Consider the following 18355-nt stretch of genomic DNA (forward strand, 5'->3'; position numbering starts at 1 on the left):
ACCGGGGCCGCTAATGGTGACTTTGCGGGTTGGATGAATCCCCGCGCTAGGTTCTTGTCTATGAACTCCCGCAGAGCCCCCATCTCCCTCATTGACAGGGAGTACATTTTCGGTTTGGGCAGCTTTGCCCCTGGCTCTAGCTCGATGGCGCAGTCACTGGGTCGGTGTGGGGGGAGCTGGTCGGACTCCTCCCCGAACGCCGCCGCCAGGTCTCGATATTGCCTCGGGATTCTGCCGCTCGTTGTGGGTTCCCCGGACTCTGGCCCTCGTTTTGCAGCTGTTCCGCCAGTTGCTGCTGCCTTCCCATGCCTCGGGATCGTTGCGAGTCTCCGGGTCTCCGGCGCTGCTGTTGCTGCTGTCGCCGCCCGGGTCTCGGGCTTCGTCTGCTCTCGTCTCGCCTCCCTGTGCCTCGGATCCTCCACTTGCCCTTCTGTGGTTGTGGTCGCGCCCGTTGCCACGGCCCGGTCCCGTCTGCTCTCGCGCTCCGCTGGCCTCTCGACCCCGAATCGCACCGCCTCCGCCGTCCCGTCGACCCATGGGTTCCATCGCCGCAGCCATGCCAAGCCGAGTACCACCGCGTAGTCGGCCACCGGGACCACCACAAATCTTAGTTCTTCCCGGTGACTCCCGATCGTCATCTGGACCAGCTCGGTGTAATACTGAGCTGGCCCCCCCCGCCAGCGAGCCGTCTAGCTGGCTGAATGCAATGGGTTCCCGGAGGCACCTCAGCTGTAGTCCGAGTCCCGAGACCACATCTGGGTGCATAAAGCAGTAGGTGCAGCCTGAATCCAGCAGTGCCCGCAGCTGTGCCTCCCCTCCAGATCTCACCCCCCGGATGTGTATCCTCACCCAGAACGGAGGGCAGTCCTCATCCCCAATTGGGTCCGCGCGCCTCGGTTCCCCTGCTCGCACTGGGACGCTGTTCAGTGCGAGCACGCCTCGTTTCCCGCCGGCTCCGAGTCCTCTCCGGAGGACACCGTCTCCGGGGTCGACCACCCCATCCGTCCTTTTTCGGTCACTGCCGCCACTGCACTCTTCCGCGGTCGGTCGCCGGCCCTTTTCCCGGTAGGACGCGGGGGCTTGACTTCGGGCCGTGGTGAGGCTCCTTCCCGCTCCGTCGGGCACTGCGCCGCTCGGTGGCCTCTGCCTCCGCACCGGAAGCACAGGTTTGGGGTTTTGGTTGCCTCTCGCCCCCCGGTGGACTGCCGCCGACTGCTCCACCTTTCCTCTGGGGGTCTCTCCCTCGGCCAGTCCCTCGTCTGGTCCCGTCGCCTCGCGCTTTGTTGAATCTGCCGCCACGCCGATTCCGCCGTTCCGGCCAGCCAGATCCAATCTTTCACTGTGGACGGGTCATCCCGCCCCAGTGCCCGCTCTAGGATCTCTGGATTGAGCCCCCTCTTAAAATACTTCACCCTCAGGGACTCCGGCCAGTCCGTGAGCTTCTCTACCAACCTCCGGAACTCCAGGGCGTACTCCGATACCGACTTGTCCCGCTGTCTGAACTGCAGGATGTCGTCCTCAGCCTGCTTGGCGCTCAATGTGTCCTCGAATCTGTCCCGGAGCGCCTGCATGAAGTCCGGGAAACTCCGCAGTTCCGCCGCGTTGGCGTCGTACAGTCCGATCACCCAGCTAGCCGCTTGTCCGTCTAACAGCTCGGCCACGTAGGATACTCTATCCTCGTCCCTAGCGAATAGGTGACCACCCCTCTGCATGAAACCCCTGACGTGCGTCAAGAAGTGCGGCAGCTGTACAGGGCCCCCTGAGAACTTCCCGGTGATGCCTCAAAGTCTCAGGGCGTCCGCCGCCCGTCGGTCCACCGACCAGGGCATCGTGGGCGGTGCCAGCTGGGGTGCCGGGCTGCCACCCCTGTTGCTCGTGCCATCGCTCACCGCCGATGGTCCCGCTCTCTGTAGCAAGGTCTGGAGCATCGCCTCCATGGCGTCTAGGCGCCACTCGATCCTCTCCTCTAGTCGGGCGAGCTTCTCGTCCCGCTCGCGGTTCCAGGCCCCCGAACCCCGGGTCATCGTGACGCCTGAGCTGTCTGGCCCTTGGTTCACGCACATCGACCACTGCTCCGTTGGAGGGTCCCCGGCCCTGGCCGCTGCCCCGTCGCTCCTGGGTGGCTCTGACCATCCCTCCTCGAGTCCGGGTTCCTCGTGCTCCAGCTGACCCACGGATTCCTCATCGCTGGTCATGCCTGTAATAGAAAGGGAAACGTTCCTCAGTGGCACAGGGTAGCGCTAACGGTGAGTCCTGGCTTTATGTAAGGTTTGCCCCGTTCGACAGAGAAACTCCCATGACACGTGTGGTTCACAAAAGAGGTTTACTCATGCGTAACGTAGCAGTCACAAGCAAAGCCAGGACTGGCTTGGTACAATTGCATCACTCGTTATATTCCCCCCTTCCTGCGCTTTTTTCGCCCCACGATCGCATTACCGTTGCGGATTATCGGCCCCCCAATAATCCCTCTTAATTGTCCATGATGGCAGGTTCGGTCAGGGTCCATTGTCCTTGATTGACAGTCCCCCTCCGGCTTGGGCTGGTCCCCCCCCCCGTTACGTGCAAGCCCGAGGGTTCTGTGTTGCGCAGCGATCTTGTTTCGCTGCCTGCGGCCCCGTTCATTGTTGGCTCACGCCGTTATCAGTGTAGAGTTAAAACTTGCTGTGGTTTTCCTGTTTGGCTGGGCGCAGGTGGCCCATTAATTAGCGGCGCTTTCAGTTCCTCTTTCCCTTGCTAGCTGCCGCCAGTGGAGTTCGCGTGGTCTGGCTGCGAGCTTCCCCGAAGCCCCGTGCTGACCGAACCTGACACAATGGTCATAAGTGCAAGCCTGTGCCAAACGCCCAGACTGTGATCACATGACCCTGGGGTGCTGGGACAGCTGACACTCCGAAGATCAGTCATAACCACCATTTGTTCAGCACTGTTGTAACTTCAAACGGTTGCTGAACAAATGCTCAAGGACTACCTGTAGAAAGATCTAATTCAGGTCTAATTTTGAAAATGGGATAAATGTATTTTATAGCTTTCTAAAGACAGTTGTTACAGATGAAATTAGAAATGCCACACAGAGTTGTGTGGTTCCTTTCCTCTCTGTCAGATAATTGCTAATAATAAATGCAGTAGAAAATTTAAATATCCATGCAGAATGTATTAATTTGCATTGTTAAATTCCATTGTATTTCCACTTATTAATTCTTTAAAATATTACAGGTGCATCTTTTTAACTTGAGTTGATGTGATATAAATCCCTTGTTTTTAATAAATTAGAACTTACGTGGGACAATTCATTTGCTCATTGTTTATACTATAATAGTTTTTGTTTTGTCTTCCATTTTTGTAAGAATGATGTGAATGCTTGTGTTTCACCGTGCATTTTTTGTACCAAAATTCCAGATGCTGATTTGAATTTTCTGAAAAATTCAAATGTGTTTCTTGTGTCTCCATTCAAGATCATCTTATACTACTTGTGTCTCACATTCTCCTTCCTTCTAAGGAGGATACTTGTGGCATTAATTAATTATATAAACTACGTCATTCTAGAGGCCCTAGGCCACTGTTTACCAATCTTAGCAATTTTCAGATCTGTGAACTTCAAATCCTAGAATTTCATAGCCGTCATGGCCATTGCTAAGAACTCTGAGTTGAAGTGCTCACACCTAGAAAATTGCCACAGTTGGGAAACAGTGCTCTAGGCAGAGATTATTCCCTCTTGTTAATAAGTGAAAAATACCCTATGTGGAACATTCCTTGGCATTTTTTTTCCTTCCTGCTTAATTTTATTTTTTTGTTCTGTTAGATGGAGGGAGACCTATGCCCCTCCCCAACAGATATTTAGCGTCATAACCTGAAGAGCCCCAAATATTCTTAAGTATTAAGTTGGTGTTCCCAGAGACTTACCTATATGTTTCTTAGTAGATTTGCAGTTACATATATTAGAATTAAATAAAGCAGCTCTGTTTTCCAAATCCATTTCTAGGTTACTCTGCAGTGTATTCCATCTGCCTAATTAATGAATTGTGGGAAAAATCCATTACCTCCTCTAGGCTAGAGTAAGCTTTAAAAATATATTTCTTTGAATTGTGAAATTCTAATTTTGGCAAATCTGTTTGAAAGATGGTCTGTCCAGTGGTATGGTTGCACAGATTCTTCATTCCATCCCCATGCCCATTAATAGTTTTTTGTATGCCCCCACAAAGTTTAAATTAGTCATTCCCAAATATATATTTTATTCTAGTCTTAATTCATTGCATAATTTCCTTATTACATTGTTGAATTCTGTATAGATTTATTTTGGATTTCATATAAATCTTCTTAGTTTTACATTTTTGGGCTGTAATCCAGTGGCAGTCTGCCTCCTGCAGTCATTGCTTAGTATTCATTTGATTTCCACCCAAATTATTACAATAGTAGGCAAGCTATTACATATGTATCTTATGTATGTAGAATTTTAGATTCTTCTTGAAAGTTTCCCACAGGTTTTTAAGCATGCCTATGTAACGAATAGAACAATAGAAGCTTAGAAGCTTATCTAAGATGCTGAAAAGGAGAGATCCTGTTCTTTCAGTTTAAAAAGTGAAATAAAATGTGAGTTTGGAGCTAAGTTAACCAGATTCATGACTATCAAGTGGTGTCATCATGCTATCACTGTGATAATAATTAAGTATAGCTAAAACCTCCAGTAAATTCATCACATGGTAATGTGTCCTGATTTCTTAAGTCATATGGGAATGTCACACAAACAGAAATGTGATAAGTAAAAGGTAGTTTACATACAGTCATCTTGAAATGCCATCTTCATATTTGAATACTTTTGGTAGAAACTGAAATGCATTTTTTTTTAGCTTCAGAGAAATGTTATATATTTATTAGATTCAAACGTGTAGGCCACCCGTCATAGTTGTATTCTAGGTGGCTTACAGTATATATTAATTGGAGTTAAAATAGAAATAAAAGGGGGAAAAACCCAAGTAATAATAATTTACAATAGAATTATCAAACACCCAGATGTGGGAGAACACCACAACCCATTACAAAACAACAATTCAGAATATACTAAAAATCTTGATTCTAACCATCCTTTAATGTAATATGGATAACATAGGAGAGGAATCTGTTTTCATACTGCTGTATTTAGTGGAGCTGTATATTAAGAGGTATGCCTGATAAGCTCAACATTCTGCCTGGTCTATCATTCTGTTCTAACATAGGTCAACCAAAGATCAGGGGAAAATGGATAAACAGAGCATGAATCCATTGATTAATGAGCTTGTCAGTATGGTTATGTTGGGAGAGGTAAATTTGTCCAAATTCAGAAGTAGTTAATCTACTACTACCCATACTTAGGTCAATGCATGTAAATGGCCGTAGACTAGTTGTTAAGATTATCCATACCTACAGAAAGCCAGTTTGGTGCAATGGTTAAGGCACCAGGCTAGAAGCTAGGAGGCTGTGAATTCTACTCCCACCTTAGGGATTAAGCCTGCTGGGTGACTTTGGGCCAGTCACTCTCTCTCAGCCCTAAGAAGGAGGCAATGGCAAGCCACCTTGCCAAGAAAACTGCAGGGACTTATTCAGGGAGTCGCCAGGAGTCAAAAACTGACTTGAAGTCCCCATAAATAAAATAAAAATGTATTACATTGTTATATTATGTACTACTCTGGTTGGCACTACAACTGAGAGTATTGGAGTACAAATGAATTATGGCTAAGTGGGGAAGATTTTCCAAACTTACTAGTGGATAATATAATTTATGTTCTGCACTCAGTTCATTGACCTGTAAGTTGCTTACTGAGCTGTATTAGCTGATACTTTCAAATTATATTTAATTATGAGTGTGTATGCTGTAATTAAAAACTATAGCACTCCAAATATTGGTTAATTGCAGCTTTCAGCATGCATAGAAGGCATAGCCATTGATGAGGAATGCTGAGAATTATAGTTTAACGGTTATCAGAGTGCTATAGCTCTAACCTTTTCCTAATTCTTCCCCATTTTTTTCTGAACAATTAAAATTGGTTATGAAGTATTCCTAATGTTTTATTTTTAAATTGTACGTAAATTGTAAAAGAAACAACTCCTTGTTTGAGAATACCAGAAATCATGTTAAAATATGAAAGGGTAGAGAAGTTTGTCTTAATATAGGTAATCCTCCAGTTCTCAGAAGTCCATCAACATAATAAAAATAAAGGCTCAGAAGATATTAAACTAGTGATGAATTACATTTCATATTCAGAAAATGAGACTGATAAGTGGCAAAATATGTACAATGAATCTCCCTCCCTTTTTGTTTTTTTCCCCTGAAAATTGGTAATGTCTTTATCTGTTTAATATATTGGAAGATAGAGTATGTAACTTTTTAATGAGTCTTCTTTTTTCAGTGTTAACCTTTACCAGCCTGCAAAAAGGAAGAGATGCTTATACTTGTAATAATTCTACAGCTTGTAACAGTTTGTAACAAAAAATAAAAACAATTTAAGGGAAATTCAACCAATCAATTCATAATTGTCTGAATAAAATGTGCTTTTTTATGAGCAAATGAAGATACATAAAACATTTTATAAAGCAATGACATTATAGTAATTTAGCACCAGGAATGCTAAAAATAAATATTGCCCATATTTCAAATCCCCCCATGTTATGCAAACAATATCAAAGACTTTGGAAAATACATTTTTTTCTGTTGCTTTAGCATTTCCAAAAATTTTATATATTCTGTGCTCCCTCTTTCTACATCTCCATTTATCTCTAACTTCTGGTTGAATAGATTACTTGTCTGAAACTGAAAATTTAGAAGATAGAGAACACACATTTTAATGCCTCCTAAGAGCAAAACATAATGATCCTACATATTACTTGACGTTCCAGTGTAAGGAATGTTTTTGACAGTAGTCTTTCACTACAAGGAGATAGTATCTCTAGAGAGACCACCTTGATGCCTAATTCCCAATATCACCATAGCAAATTTATTGTCTTATCACTTAAAATACCTTGTACCGACATTCTATCCTTTTTTGTGGTGAATAGGTGGTTTTTGTTTTTGTTTTTTTTGGTTATGTGATTTACTTACCACCTCAGACTATGGGCAGCTTACACATATAAATGATAACATTAATAGTAATACAAATACAGGTAGTCCTTGTTTAGTGACTGCCTAGTTTAGTGACTGTTCACAATTACGACAGTGATGAAAAAGTAACTTTATGACCAATTCTCGCATTTACGACCTTTGCAGGTCTGCAAAGCAAAGGAAAGCTGAAGTAAGATCATAAGCACTCTTGCAGTTTCACTTAGCAACCACTTTGTTTAACAACCAAATTGCTGGTCCCAATTGTGGTCGCTAAACAAGGATTACCTGTATTACATTACATTAATTCATTAATACTAATATTGGAGCCAGGGTCTCCACATTCAATCCAAGAAGGCCTTCCAGAAGATTTTGTTTTTTAAACCAGCTTCTAGAAAGCCACGAGAATGGCACCATGCTCATATTGGGTGTGGGTGCAGAACTCCCCACTGTACCTCCTGGTAGATGTGAGTCTTAAAAGGTACACTGGCTGTCTAGATTGTGTGGGCAGAATATGGGGAAAGTGGCCTCTTATATACCTAGGACCCTAGCCATGTAGGACTTTAATGATAGCAGCTATCACCTTGAATTACAGCAAGGAATGCAATAGTGTAATATGGCAATACCCCAACCTGTCAGTAAGTGCATAGTCTACTACATTTTGTGCCAGCAGAAGTTTCTGGGTGGTTTTCAAGCACAAATTAAACAAAATATGACAAAGGGCGTGAGTGATGGTCCCAAGTGCATCCCGTTTTAGGGAGAGCCACAATTGGTGTACCAATTGAAGCTGAGCAGAAACCTTCCTAGGCATAACTTCCATCTGTTCTTCTAGCAAGAGCTATGATTCCCTGATAGTTAGCCCACTTTCCAATAGTTAGCCCACTTTGTCAGGGGTAGCATACCCCCATCAAGACACAATGTAGGTATAAGGGTACTCCATCCTGCATGGGTTATGTCTAAGATTGGTCCTCCCCATCCAGATTCTGACATCCTCCAGGATTAGGGTGAGGGTAGCTTCTCATTGAGTGAGAACTTTTTTGCATCTCCCATTAGGTCATGGGGTGGAGATACACCGCTGGGTATCATCAGCACTTTGATGATATTTCACCCTGAATCAGTGGTTAGCCTCTTCTAGAGGCTTCATATAGATGTTAATCAGGATAGAAGAAAGAACCGAACCCTGAAATATCCCATAAAAAAGAGACTAACATCTCCACCCCTGCCACCACTGACTGGACTTGCCTGCTCTTTGTTGTTTTAGTTCTTTGCATGATAGGTTCAAAGTTTATGTAGCTGTTAACTGGTAAAAAACTTGATGCTCCTATCCTAATTGTAGTTATATGTGGATAGAGCTTCATCTTGTCCTGCATTTCAAAGATCACTAGAGAACCTCAGTTGTATAATTGGAAATTTAAAAAATGAAAAAAATTAGCAAAAAGGTTATGTTATGCTTAATGTATATGGAGTAAAGATGGGCAGCAATATTCTGTTTTTTTCTGAAATGAATGCCATTTCAGGTGTTTGAGCTAAAATGATACACAGAAATATTAAACTTTCTGTTTTCAGTAAGAGTCATAGCACCATTGGTGATCCCTTAAAATATTTTTATATGATACAGTGGTACCTCTACTTACAAACTTAATCCGTTCTGTGACTCTGATCGCAAGTCAAGTTGGTCGCAAGTCGAAGTAAATTTTCCCATAAGGTTCAGTGTAATTACCATTAATCCATTCCGGCGTCCGCAGACCATGCGTCAGGGGCGTAAAAATGGCCGCTGACCACGCGGCAGGGCGGAAAATGGCCGCGGACCACGTGGAACGGGCGGAAAATGGCCGCGGACCACGTGGAACGGGCGGAAAATGGCCGCGGACCACGTGGAACAGGCGGAAAATGGCCGCGGATCTGGTTCGTACGTCGAGGCGAGTTCGTAAGTAGAGGTAAATTTTTGGGGACGGAGCTGATGGTATCTCGAAAATTTCATAAGTAGGGGCGTTCGTAAGTAGAGGTACCACTGTATTTATTTATTCATCAAATTTATATGGCTGCCTATCTCACAAAAAAGTGACTCTGGCTGGCGTACAATAAAACTATAAAACAGTAATATATAAAAAACAATTTACAATCTGGAAAATTTAAAAGCTGTAATTAAAGGCTAAGAGAGGGCAGCAGATATTAACAGCAGTGGAGCCACCTCAGTAACTCACCAGTCCCTTGGGGCCCCCAGGCCTGATGGCATTAGCAGGCAGGATCTGCAGCATACCTCTTCTACCAAATCTGATGGGATGGGCAGTTGCTGGGGAGCGGTGGTCCCTCAAAAAACCCGGCCCCATGACATGAAGGGGTTTAAAGATCAAAACCAGCACCTTGAATTGGACCCAGAAGCAAACTGACAACCAATGCAGCTTGTGGGGCAGAGGTGTAACATGTGCCATTCTTTTCATTTTATTTACTCTCTGTTAATAACGACTACTATTCTTAATGTTCAAGAATTTCAAAATTCTGTTACAATCAACAATTACAAAATTAGCACCAGATTAAAATAATATGATTTTCTCTTTATTTAAAGAAAAATAGAAGACTGTCTCCATATTTTTAAACCACCAACCTCAACAAAACAGTAATGATGTTATTAAAAGGTTGGGCTAAAAGTCAGTACACTCTAGAATGTAACAGTACAACCAGATTACCACAAGAATGTTACACGTTACTTAAATTGGCAACCTTACTAAGTTTGGGAGCATTAAATAAAGCAGAAAAAAGAAGAGGATTTAAACAAGTTTCCTACTTAAATATCAGACAGAAAAGACGTTTAATGAAGATACAAACCAAATTCTCTTAATAAAACTTACTGCTTTACAACCAAGTAAAGCAGTTCTCTACTTACTTGAAAATTTAGTACCTGTTGTTCAGCCTCATTCTTTCTTTAAACATAACTTTCACCTGGTAATGGTGTTCTTAATAAAGTTTCAATAATAAATGTTTTTGGTATGCATTTACATCTTGGGGAAGGATGTAATCTGGTAACATGCTTCAGGATAGCTAGACCTGTAGACTGATAACCAGACACTAAGATAAGTGACCTTGTGTTTCTTAATTGGCAGGGGAAGTCATTTCCCTTTGCTGTTATACCACTGGTTGAGGGGAGGAAAAGAAGATTGTGGTAGCAAATACCAACTGAAGGCAGTCATTGCTTCATCACTCTTGTGGAGAATAAGGAAGGATGATCTTGGAGGAGGTATGCAAGAGCCATTGCCTAGGCAAAGGGGGCTGAAGTATTTTTAAAGCCTCGAATAGCAAGATAACATTCAGAAGTGGTATAGGCAGATATAATTCAGTGGTTCACTGAACTATAAGAAGGAGAAGGAGGTATAGCACAATCAGACTTGCAAGATTCTATTATTATAGCCAATTTCAATAGAAGTAGTTTCAGCCTTACTGTGGAGTTGATTTCCTAGTCTGGTCTACCCAGTAGGGCTGACAACTCTAGAGTGTCTTGGTTGGCTAAGGTAGCATTATTTCTTTCTATGTACAGTTTTGTTACATAGAACAGTGCATACATGAAAAACATATGGTTGGATCCAGACAAAAGCACATGGAAGATGACACCTGTTTAGATGGTTGAAAGAAGACAAGTGGATGGGAGTGCTTCCATCTAGTCTTTGGAGATACTCCTGTCTTCTTTAGCCACAACTTGCTGCACTCAGCAAAGCTCTCTACTTTTGGGAGTGGCGTTTTGGGCCAGGGAGCTGGGAGAGAAGTTGATGGAAGACACCCATATGCTGATTGCCTCTCTCTTTTCAACTCATTACACTAAAATCTTGATTTTTCAGACCTCAATGCAGTGGACTTCGCATGGAATGGACTAGTTTTCTGATTAATTATAGGTGGTCTTCATTTAACAACCATTTGTTCAGCAACGGTTCAAACTTAACTCAAACGGAGCTGAATGAGCTGGACCCTGTACTTATGGCTGCTGCAGTGTCACCGCAATCACATGAGCATGATTTGCGACCTTCCATGCTGGCTTCCATCAGGCACAGTCAGTGGGGAAGCCAGCAGGAAGTTGGAAGTTGTGGTCAGGTGAGCTCCTTGCTTAACGACCTGCACAGCCATGTGATTTTTGGACAATGACTGTGTTGCTTAACAGAGTTTCAAGTCCCAAATAGCATTGTTAAACAAAGACTACCTGTAATTTCATTTGTGCAATGATGTCACAACACAAACAGCATAATTTATATTATACGTGTAATGATATCATGATACAAATCTCTTCAGGTGAGTAGTTCTCAAATTTAAAGGTCCTTTGTTAATAATGGAACTTCCTTCAAATAGTCCATTAAAACAAGGCTTCATTTTTTTTTCTTTTAAATATGAATTTGTTTTAAAATAAATGGCATTTCAGTCAGACACTTTCTGTCCCCTGAGAATTATCTGCTGTAATAGTATTGAAAATAGAAAAGTTTATGGAGAAGAAAAATTGATAGCAAACTTACGATTTATAATCACATTGAATGCATGTTTCATTGCATCCTGTCGACTTATTTTTAAAAAATACATACACATAACTTGTGGGCATGCTGTTTGACTCACTTCGTCTGTTTGTTTGTTTATTTTAGCAGAACTTAGCTGAATAAGTTAGCTCTATGTCAGTTTGTATATTTGACATGAAAATAGATTATAGCTGAAATAAGAAAGCTATACTGAACTGTTGTGCTGTCATTTCTAGGAGGAGAGACTTCAGCATGCAAACCTTCATCTGTTCGGCTTGCACCGTCATTTTCATTCCATGCTGCTGGCCTTCAGATGGCTGGACAGATGTCCCATTCACATCAGCAGTACAGCGATCGTCGACAGCAGAACATAAATGACCAACAAGTTTCTGCCTTACCATATGCTGATCAGATTCAGCAGCCTCCCACTAATCAGGTATGTTGACTTTAGGAACTAAATACTTGCATTAAGATAGCATTTAATATACTTAAAATATGCCACATTCTCTTATTAATAGCTTCTATATAATTCAACTCATCTTTGCTGCTAAGCATTTGGAAACATTGAAGTAACATACAAATTCAGCTAACTATATTTCATTTTCTGCAGGTAATAATAGTTTTTTAAAAAATTTCTTTATACAGCCATGAATCCATTGTGATTGTCGTAGGACTACACAAACTTTTTGCAATATACAATTGCAAAGCATAAAAGATTTGAGAACGTAATAAGTAGGCTTGGGGTAAAGTCCATCAGCTGGCAACTGGTGTTATCTTAAATGTTGCTGTTGGGGTTCCATGGACACCTATGGATCACATCCTAATTTTATGCTTGCATAGTTTTGTTCTTAATTATCTTCCCACTGCATTGAACTTCTTAGTTCCTTTCTGTTACGTAGCAAATCTAAATTATATAGTTTCCACCGTTTCAGCATATGAATTCTTTATACTTTCTAACAGATAATGCCATTGTTACTATTATTTCATTAGTAAGAAATATACCTTTATTCTTATACTTTACTTCTTATTTTGTTTTGATTATTGTCACTTTAAGAAAATACATTCAGCTTTCCCATGATCATCAGACTTGCTTAGGAAATACTGGTGTGGACATTGTTAAAAGATGTTTTGAAGCCAAATATAGAATATCAGTTAGATGTTTTCTCAAAGATCAGTGAACATGTCCTTGGAAAAGCCATGGTAATTCTTCCTCAGAAGGTGATCATCTAATTTTATCTTTACTGTGCTTCCCATAGATTGAACAGGGACAGATCATAAAATAGAATCATAACATTGGAAGATGCCTTTTAGGCCACTGTGTCTAAAACCAACTCAGGGTAGGAATCCATATTAAAGCATCCTTGACAGATAGCTGAACACCTCTGTTGGAAGTCATTCAGCACAGGGAAATTATTTCCATTATCAAAAGACCTTAATGTTAGGATTTTTTCTCTTAATATTCAGTTGGATCTGCCTCCTGTAACTTGAATCAAATTTTTTCAGGTGATACACTTTGGGACAATAGAGTACAGGTTACTTTCATATCCCTCTCATCCTTCTCTAGGCTAAACAATCCCAATTTCTTTAATATCTCTTTTACAATTTATTTTTTGTTTACTTGTTCATCATTGTTGCTATTCTCTGAACTTGTTTATCTGAAGTTCTCCAACTGTTTTACACAGGCCTGGACAGCCAATGACTTTATCTCTGAAAATTTTGGTTGCAGCTGGTGATTGACAAAGCACAGAATTATGTTTGAAGGTTTATGAGTCCTGGTGATGACATCCCATTGGTGTTGGTTCAGTATCATCATGGCTTTGAAGGATGCACCCAAACATTTGAATACCTTAATTTGGTCAGTGCAAAAGCCATTAATTTTCCAAGAGTGTCAGTGATCTTTTGGAGGCAGTGACTACTTTAGTTTTGTTATAAATTGATGACTAGCTAGTCTTCAGTGCTATAACTGGCAACAGCACAGAAGCATCGTTTCAAGTTCACTTGTGTTAAAGAGAGGATTGCTGCATCATCTGCATATTAAAAAATGGATACAGATCTGTTGCTTAATTGAAGTATGGGCAAACTCAGATTTTGTCAAAGCTTGGGCTAGCAAGTTAATATAGAAATTAAAGAGGAGGAAGGGCACTAAAATGCAAACCTGCTTCACTCCTTTGTGAATATGAATTGTACATGAAAGATGCTCTGAAGCAAACCTGCATTACATTGTTTTCATGTATAGCAGCAAAAAGCAGTCAGAAGAAGCAGCCAATTTCTCTCAAAGTTTGCATCTGGGGATCAGGTTAAAGGTTTCCTTTAAGTCAATCAAGGCATATAGAGGATCCCCTGCAGACAATTAATAGCTTTTTCTATTTGATAATGAAGAGTAAAGTACTAATCAGGCATCAGGCACTCTGAAATTGGCTTGTTCCTCTACCAAGATGTGATCCTGCTACATCCAATCTACAGGTGTTCCATAGAGGTGTATACATATCGCTTGTTACACTAAACAAGCTGAAATTAACTGAGACCTTCTTTGTTTATATATTAGGATTGTGACAGATCTAGTGCAATTTTTGGAGATCTGGAAGAAGAGATCACTTTGAATCATTTCTCATTTTTAATAATTTCTGCCATCCAGTTTTGTGACATCTGCATCTGTAACATTTCCAACACTTCTTCACCTATCATTAATTTTAAAAACGTTGAAAAAGTACAGCACCTCAATGAAATATTGTACTATTCAACTTAAATTATTCCCTCTAGTTATATGAGGAACCACTGATGAGCACTTTTTGAGTAGAGGTTCGAAGCCAGCTATATGTCAATTTGATTAGCATGTCATCCTGTAGATGGCTAACAAGCTTGCTAATTAGTATGTAATAGGCTACATTGTCAAACTGCTTGATAAAATCAAAATGTATTACACATACAGCATTCCCAGAATTTACTAAAGAAGTTTAAAGAATGAGATAAGGTTAGTTTGGCAAGTCATGTTCTTGACAAACCCATCTTGACATGTGATACTTATGGTATTCTCAAGGTGCTTCCAAATCAATCTTTTTATGACATGCTCTAGAATTTTCCCAGCTGTTGGCGTTAGACTGATCAGTTTGTAGTTTCCTGTATCCTTCTTTTTGAACATAGGGGCAATACTTGTCCTCCCTTTTTATCTGGCACTTCTCCACTTCTCCGGAATTTCTAAAAGATTTTACATAACAATTCATCAAACCCTTAGCAATTTCCTTTAGTATACTAGAATATAATTCATCTGGATTTGAAGATTTAACCTCTTTCAAAGTAAGTGGCTACTCCCTCGCCATGCTCCTGCAAGTCTCAAGATTCTATTCTGTCCCTTCATTCTGCCCGTCAAAGTTGTCCTATATTGTCTTTTTGGAGAAGACTGACACAAAATAGATGTTAGGCTATGTCTGGGTTGGCAACGTGACATGCACCAAGGTATTTGCAGTACTCACCAATGGCATCTGTGGAATCCCCAAATAAAAATAATTTCTTAAAAAGTGAAAATTATCAAGATTTCAGCAAGAACACCAACATTTTGTCAGATTGTTGAAATCTCATGAGGTTTTGGACTTTTTAAAAACCTTTTTAAAGTTTGGATGCCAATACCATTGTGTTCCCAGCACACATCCTATCTGTTCTACTCCAAAGCCAGTTTTAATATCTCATACTTGTGTAAAGAAAGCTACATCTTACATTTGAATTACATAAGAACTCTTGACATTATTTTTCTGTTTGTCCCAGAATTTCATCTTTTGTTATTTCAATTTGAGCTAAAACTTTTAACTGGGGGAAGGGGGGTGGGGATCAATGAATCAGATGTGTGGATTTCTTCAGTATTTTCTACTGTGCAGGTAATACAAACAATTTATCAACTTCTCTAATATCTTCATGTCTGCAGTTATTATTACTTGCTTATCACCTAGCAACTGAAAATCCATTAGACCCATCAGCCAGTGTCATCTATAATGTTGTCTTTTGAAGATACTACCACTGAAAACAACAGAATGATTCTCTGTGAATTCTTTAGTTTTAAAGTTGCTGATGAGCAAAGCTATGAACATTTATGAATGTGTTTTGATTCAGTAGAAGACTGTTGATCAGAAGGAATATTATTAAAATAGTTGTTTTACAGACTTAAAGCTCCATCTGCTGGCCAGATGAAATCCACTCACAGATCATATTTACTATTATGAATAATTAAAAGTACTAAATTTGACACAATTCCACTTCTGATCATTTAATTTAAAAATGTAAAGGAAATGATAGTGTGTTCTGTTTGCAAATGTTGGCATAGTAGAGTGATCTGAAATTAGGTTCATAGTTCAAGTAAAACATGAAATTCAGTCTTTTTATCACACATATATAAGGTCTGTTGCCTACATGATAATGACAGTGATGGTGATTTTTTTGTTTATGTTAAGAATTCACAGTGGCTTATAATAACTAACATAAAATATAAAATGTATGGGTTGAATCTGGACAATTAAAATCATTATATTAAAATCAGTATCATTAAAATCGATTAATACAAGTAGTCCTTGACTTATGACCACAATCAGAACTGGAACATCTGTCACTAAGCAGTGCAGTTGTTGAGTTGCACCCAGTTTCACCACCTTTTTTGCTGTGGTTGTTAAGCAAATCATGTGGTCATTAAGTAAATCCAGCTTCCCCCACTGACTTTGTTTGTCAGAAGCCCCCTGGGAAGATTGCAAATGGCAATCTCATGACTCTGGGACACTGCAACCATTGTAAATACATTCTGGTTGCCAAGTGCCTGAATTTTGAACACGTGACCACGGGGACGCTATGACAGTTGTAAGTGTGAAGACCAGTCATAAATCACTTTTTTCAGTGCTATCATAACTGAATGGTTGTTAAAGGATGGTCATAAGTCAAGGACTATCTGTAATTCAAAGTTTGGCAAATAGATGTATTTTGCTACTTGCTCAAATACCGAGAGAATGGAGACCAAGCATATCTCAATGGAGAGAACATACTATAGCCTGGGCGCTACATAGGAGGAGCTCCTCTCCTGTTTATTATTAGATACCAAAGTGCTGGCAATGAAGGCATTTTGAAAAGCACCTCTGTTGCTGATCTGGGTAGCTGGACTGGTTTATAGTGGGAGAGGTACTTCAAATAATCAGGTCCTGAATTGTTTAAGACTTTAAAAGTTAACACCAGCACCCTAAATTTTTATTTATTTATTCAGTTTATATAGCTGCCAGTCTCACATCCGTCTCTCTAGATGGCTTACTATAAAATAGATAAAATACATAATATAAAACTCATAGCAGCAGGGCATCATCCAAACAACTCAATGTATCCAGGAAACGGGCTTTGTCACACACCCAGGGCCCCAGGCTTGGGCACAAACCCAAGCAGGGACAGGGCAAGCCTAATCTCATGGGGGATGATGTTCCAAGGGGTGGATGCCACAGCAGAAAAGGCTCTCCTTCTGAGTTCCACCAGCCAACACTCCTTAGCCAACAGTACCCGGAGCAAGCTCCTCTGTTTTTATAGTTTCTAATTTTTTAATAATGATTAAATAATGGTTTTAGGTATTTATTATTTTAGCTCTGTTGTACTCCACCCAGAGTCACTGGCTTTCTTTTAATAATAACTTTATTAAATTTTAAAGGAAAAAGATAAAATCTAACAAGAGCTAATAATCAAGAAAAAGAATAGAAAAAAGAAGGAATAGAGAAAAGGGAAGAAAACAGAGTGCAGAAAGAAAAAGAAGAAAGAAACAAATACAAAAAAAGAATGACTTTTGACTTATTTTACAGCAGATATAAGAAAAACTTACATTAAACTCTTACTCTAAGATTACAACATAAGATCCATTTTTCTATTGTCTACTAGTATTACTAATCATCAAATCCATATAGCATGATTTCATTTTTTTTCTGTTTCACGCAAAAAGTCCAAAAGGGGCTTCCAATTAGCATTAAAATTAGTCAATGTCTTTTCTCTAAGCAAAGCTGTCAATTTCGCCATCTCAGCCAGCTCCATCAACTTTACCATCCATCCTTCCATTTAAAATAATGTTGAATCTTTCCATCTTTGAGCATATAAAACAGAGTCACTGGCTTTGTAAGACGGGTGGCTATATAAATTAGGCAAATAAATAAATAATCAACCAAATGGCAAATATGATTAAACTTAAATGAGTGGTACACATTGGAACCAACAACCTAATTTCTTGTGTACACTGATGGGCTCTGAGCTGTCTACAACTAATCAGGACAAAGATTTTATATTGTATAGTCTAGTTGATATACTCAGTGTATAGCAGCTGTGAATAAGGCATAATGTATGCTAGACATCCTTAGGAAATGGATTGAAAATGAAAATGCCAATGTTGTAATGCTTGTATACAAATTTATGGTATGTCTGCATCTAAGTACTGGATTCAGTTGCCAAATTTGTAAAAGGATATAAAAGATATAGAGAAATTCAGAAGAGGATCACCAAAATGAGCCAGAGGAATGAATATTTTATTTATTATTTTGATTTATATAGCTGCCCATCTCAAATACACAACTCTGGTAGCTTACAGTAATTTAAAAAGGATATAAAAAAACAGAGTACAATATAAAAACCCCATATACAGGTAGTCCTCACTTAATGACCATTCATTTAGCATTCAAAGTTACGATGGCACTGAAAAAAGTGACTTACAACTTGTCCTCGCACTTATGACCATCACAGCATCCCCCTAGTCATGTGATTGTGATTCAAGTACTTAGCAACCATCACACATTTATGACGGTTGCAG

The 18355-nt window shown here is 40.4% G+C and overlaps 1 protein-coding gene across 3 annotated transcripts in view; it reads left to right on the plus strand.

The window, feature by feature from the left end:
• Positions 1-18355, plus strand: part of DYRK1A (dual specificity tyrosine phosphorylation regulated kinase 1A) — a 160603-nt gene that overhangs the window by 119659 nt on the left and 22589 nt on the right. For all 3 annotated transcript variants that reach the window (XM_088144685.1, XM_088144684.1, XM_088144686.1), the window contains one exon: positions 11790-11989. In XM_088144685.1, coding sequence (XP_088000811.1) covers positions 11867-11989 — 123 coding nt within the window. In that variant the 5' untranslated portion in view covers positions 11790-11866. The remainder of the gene's footprint in view (positions 1-11789; positions 11990-18355) is intronic.

This window comes from Python bivittatus, unplaced genomic scaffold (genome assembly GCF_059951505.1).
Source record: "Python bivittatus isolate LINGU-HERP-01145 unplaced genomic scaffold, Pbiv_v1 ctg000350_np1212, whole genome shotgun sequence".
Lineage (NCBI taxonomy): Eukaryota > Metazoa > Chordata > Lepidosauria > Squamata > Pythonidae > Python > Python bivittatus.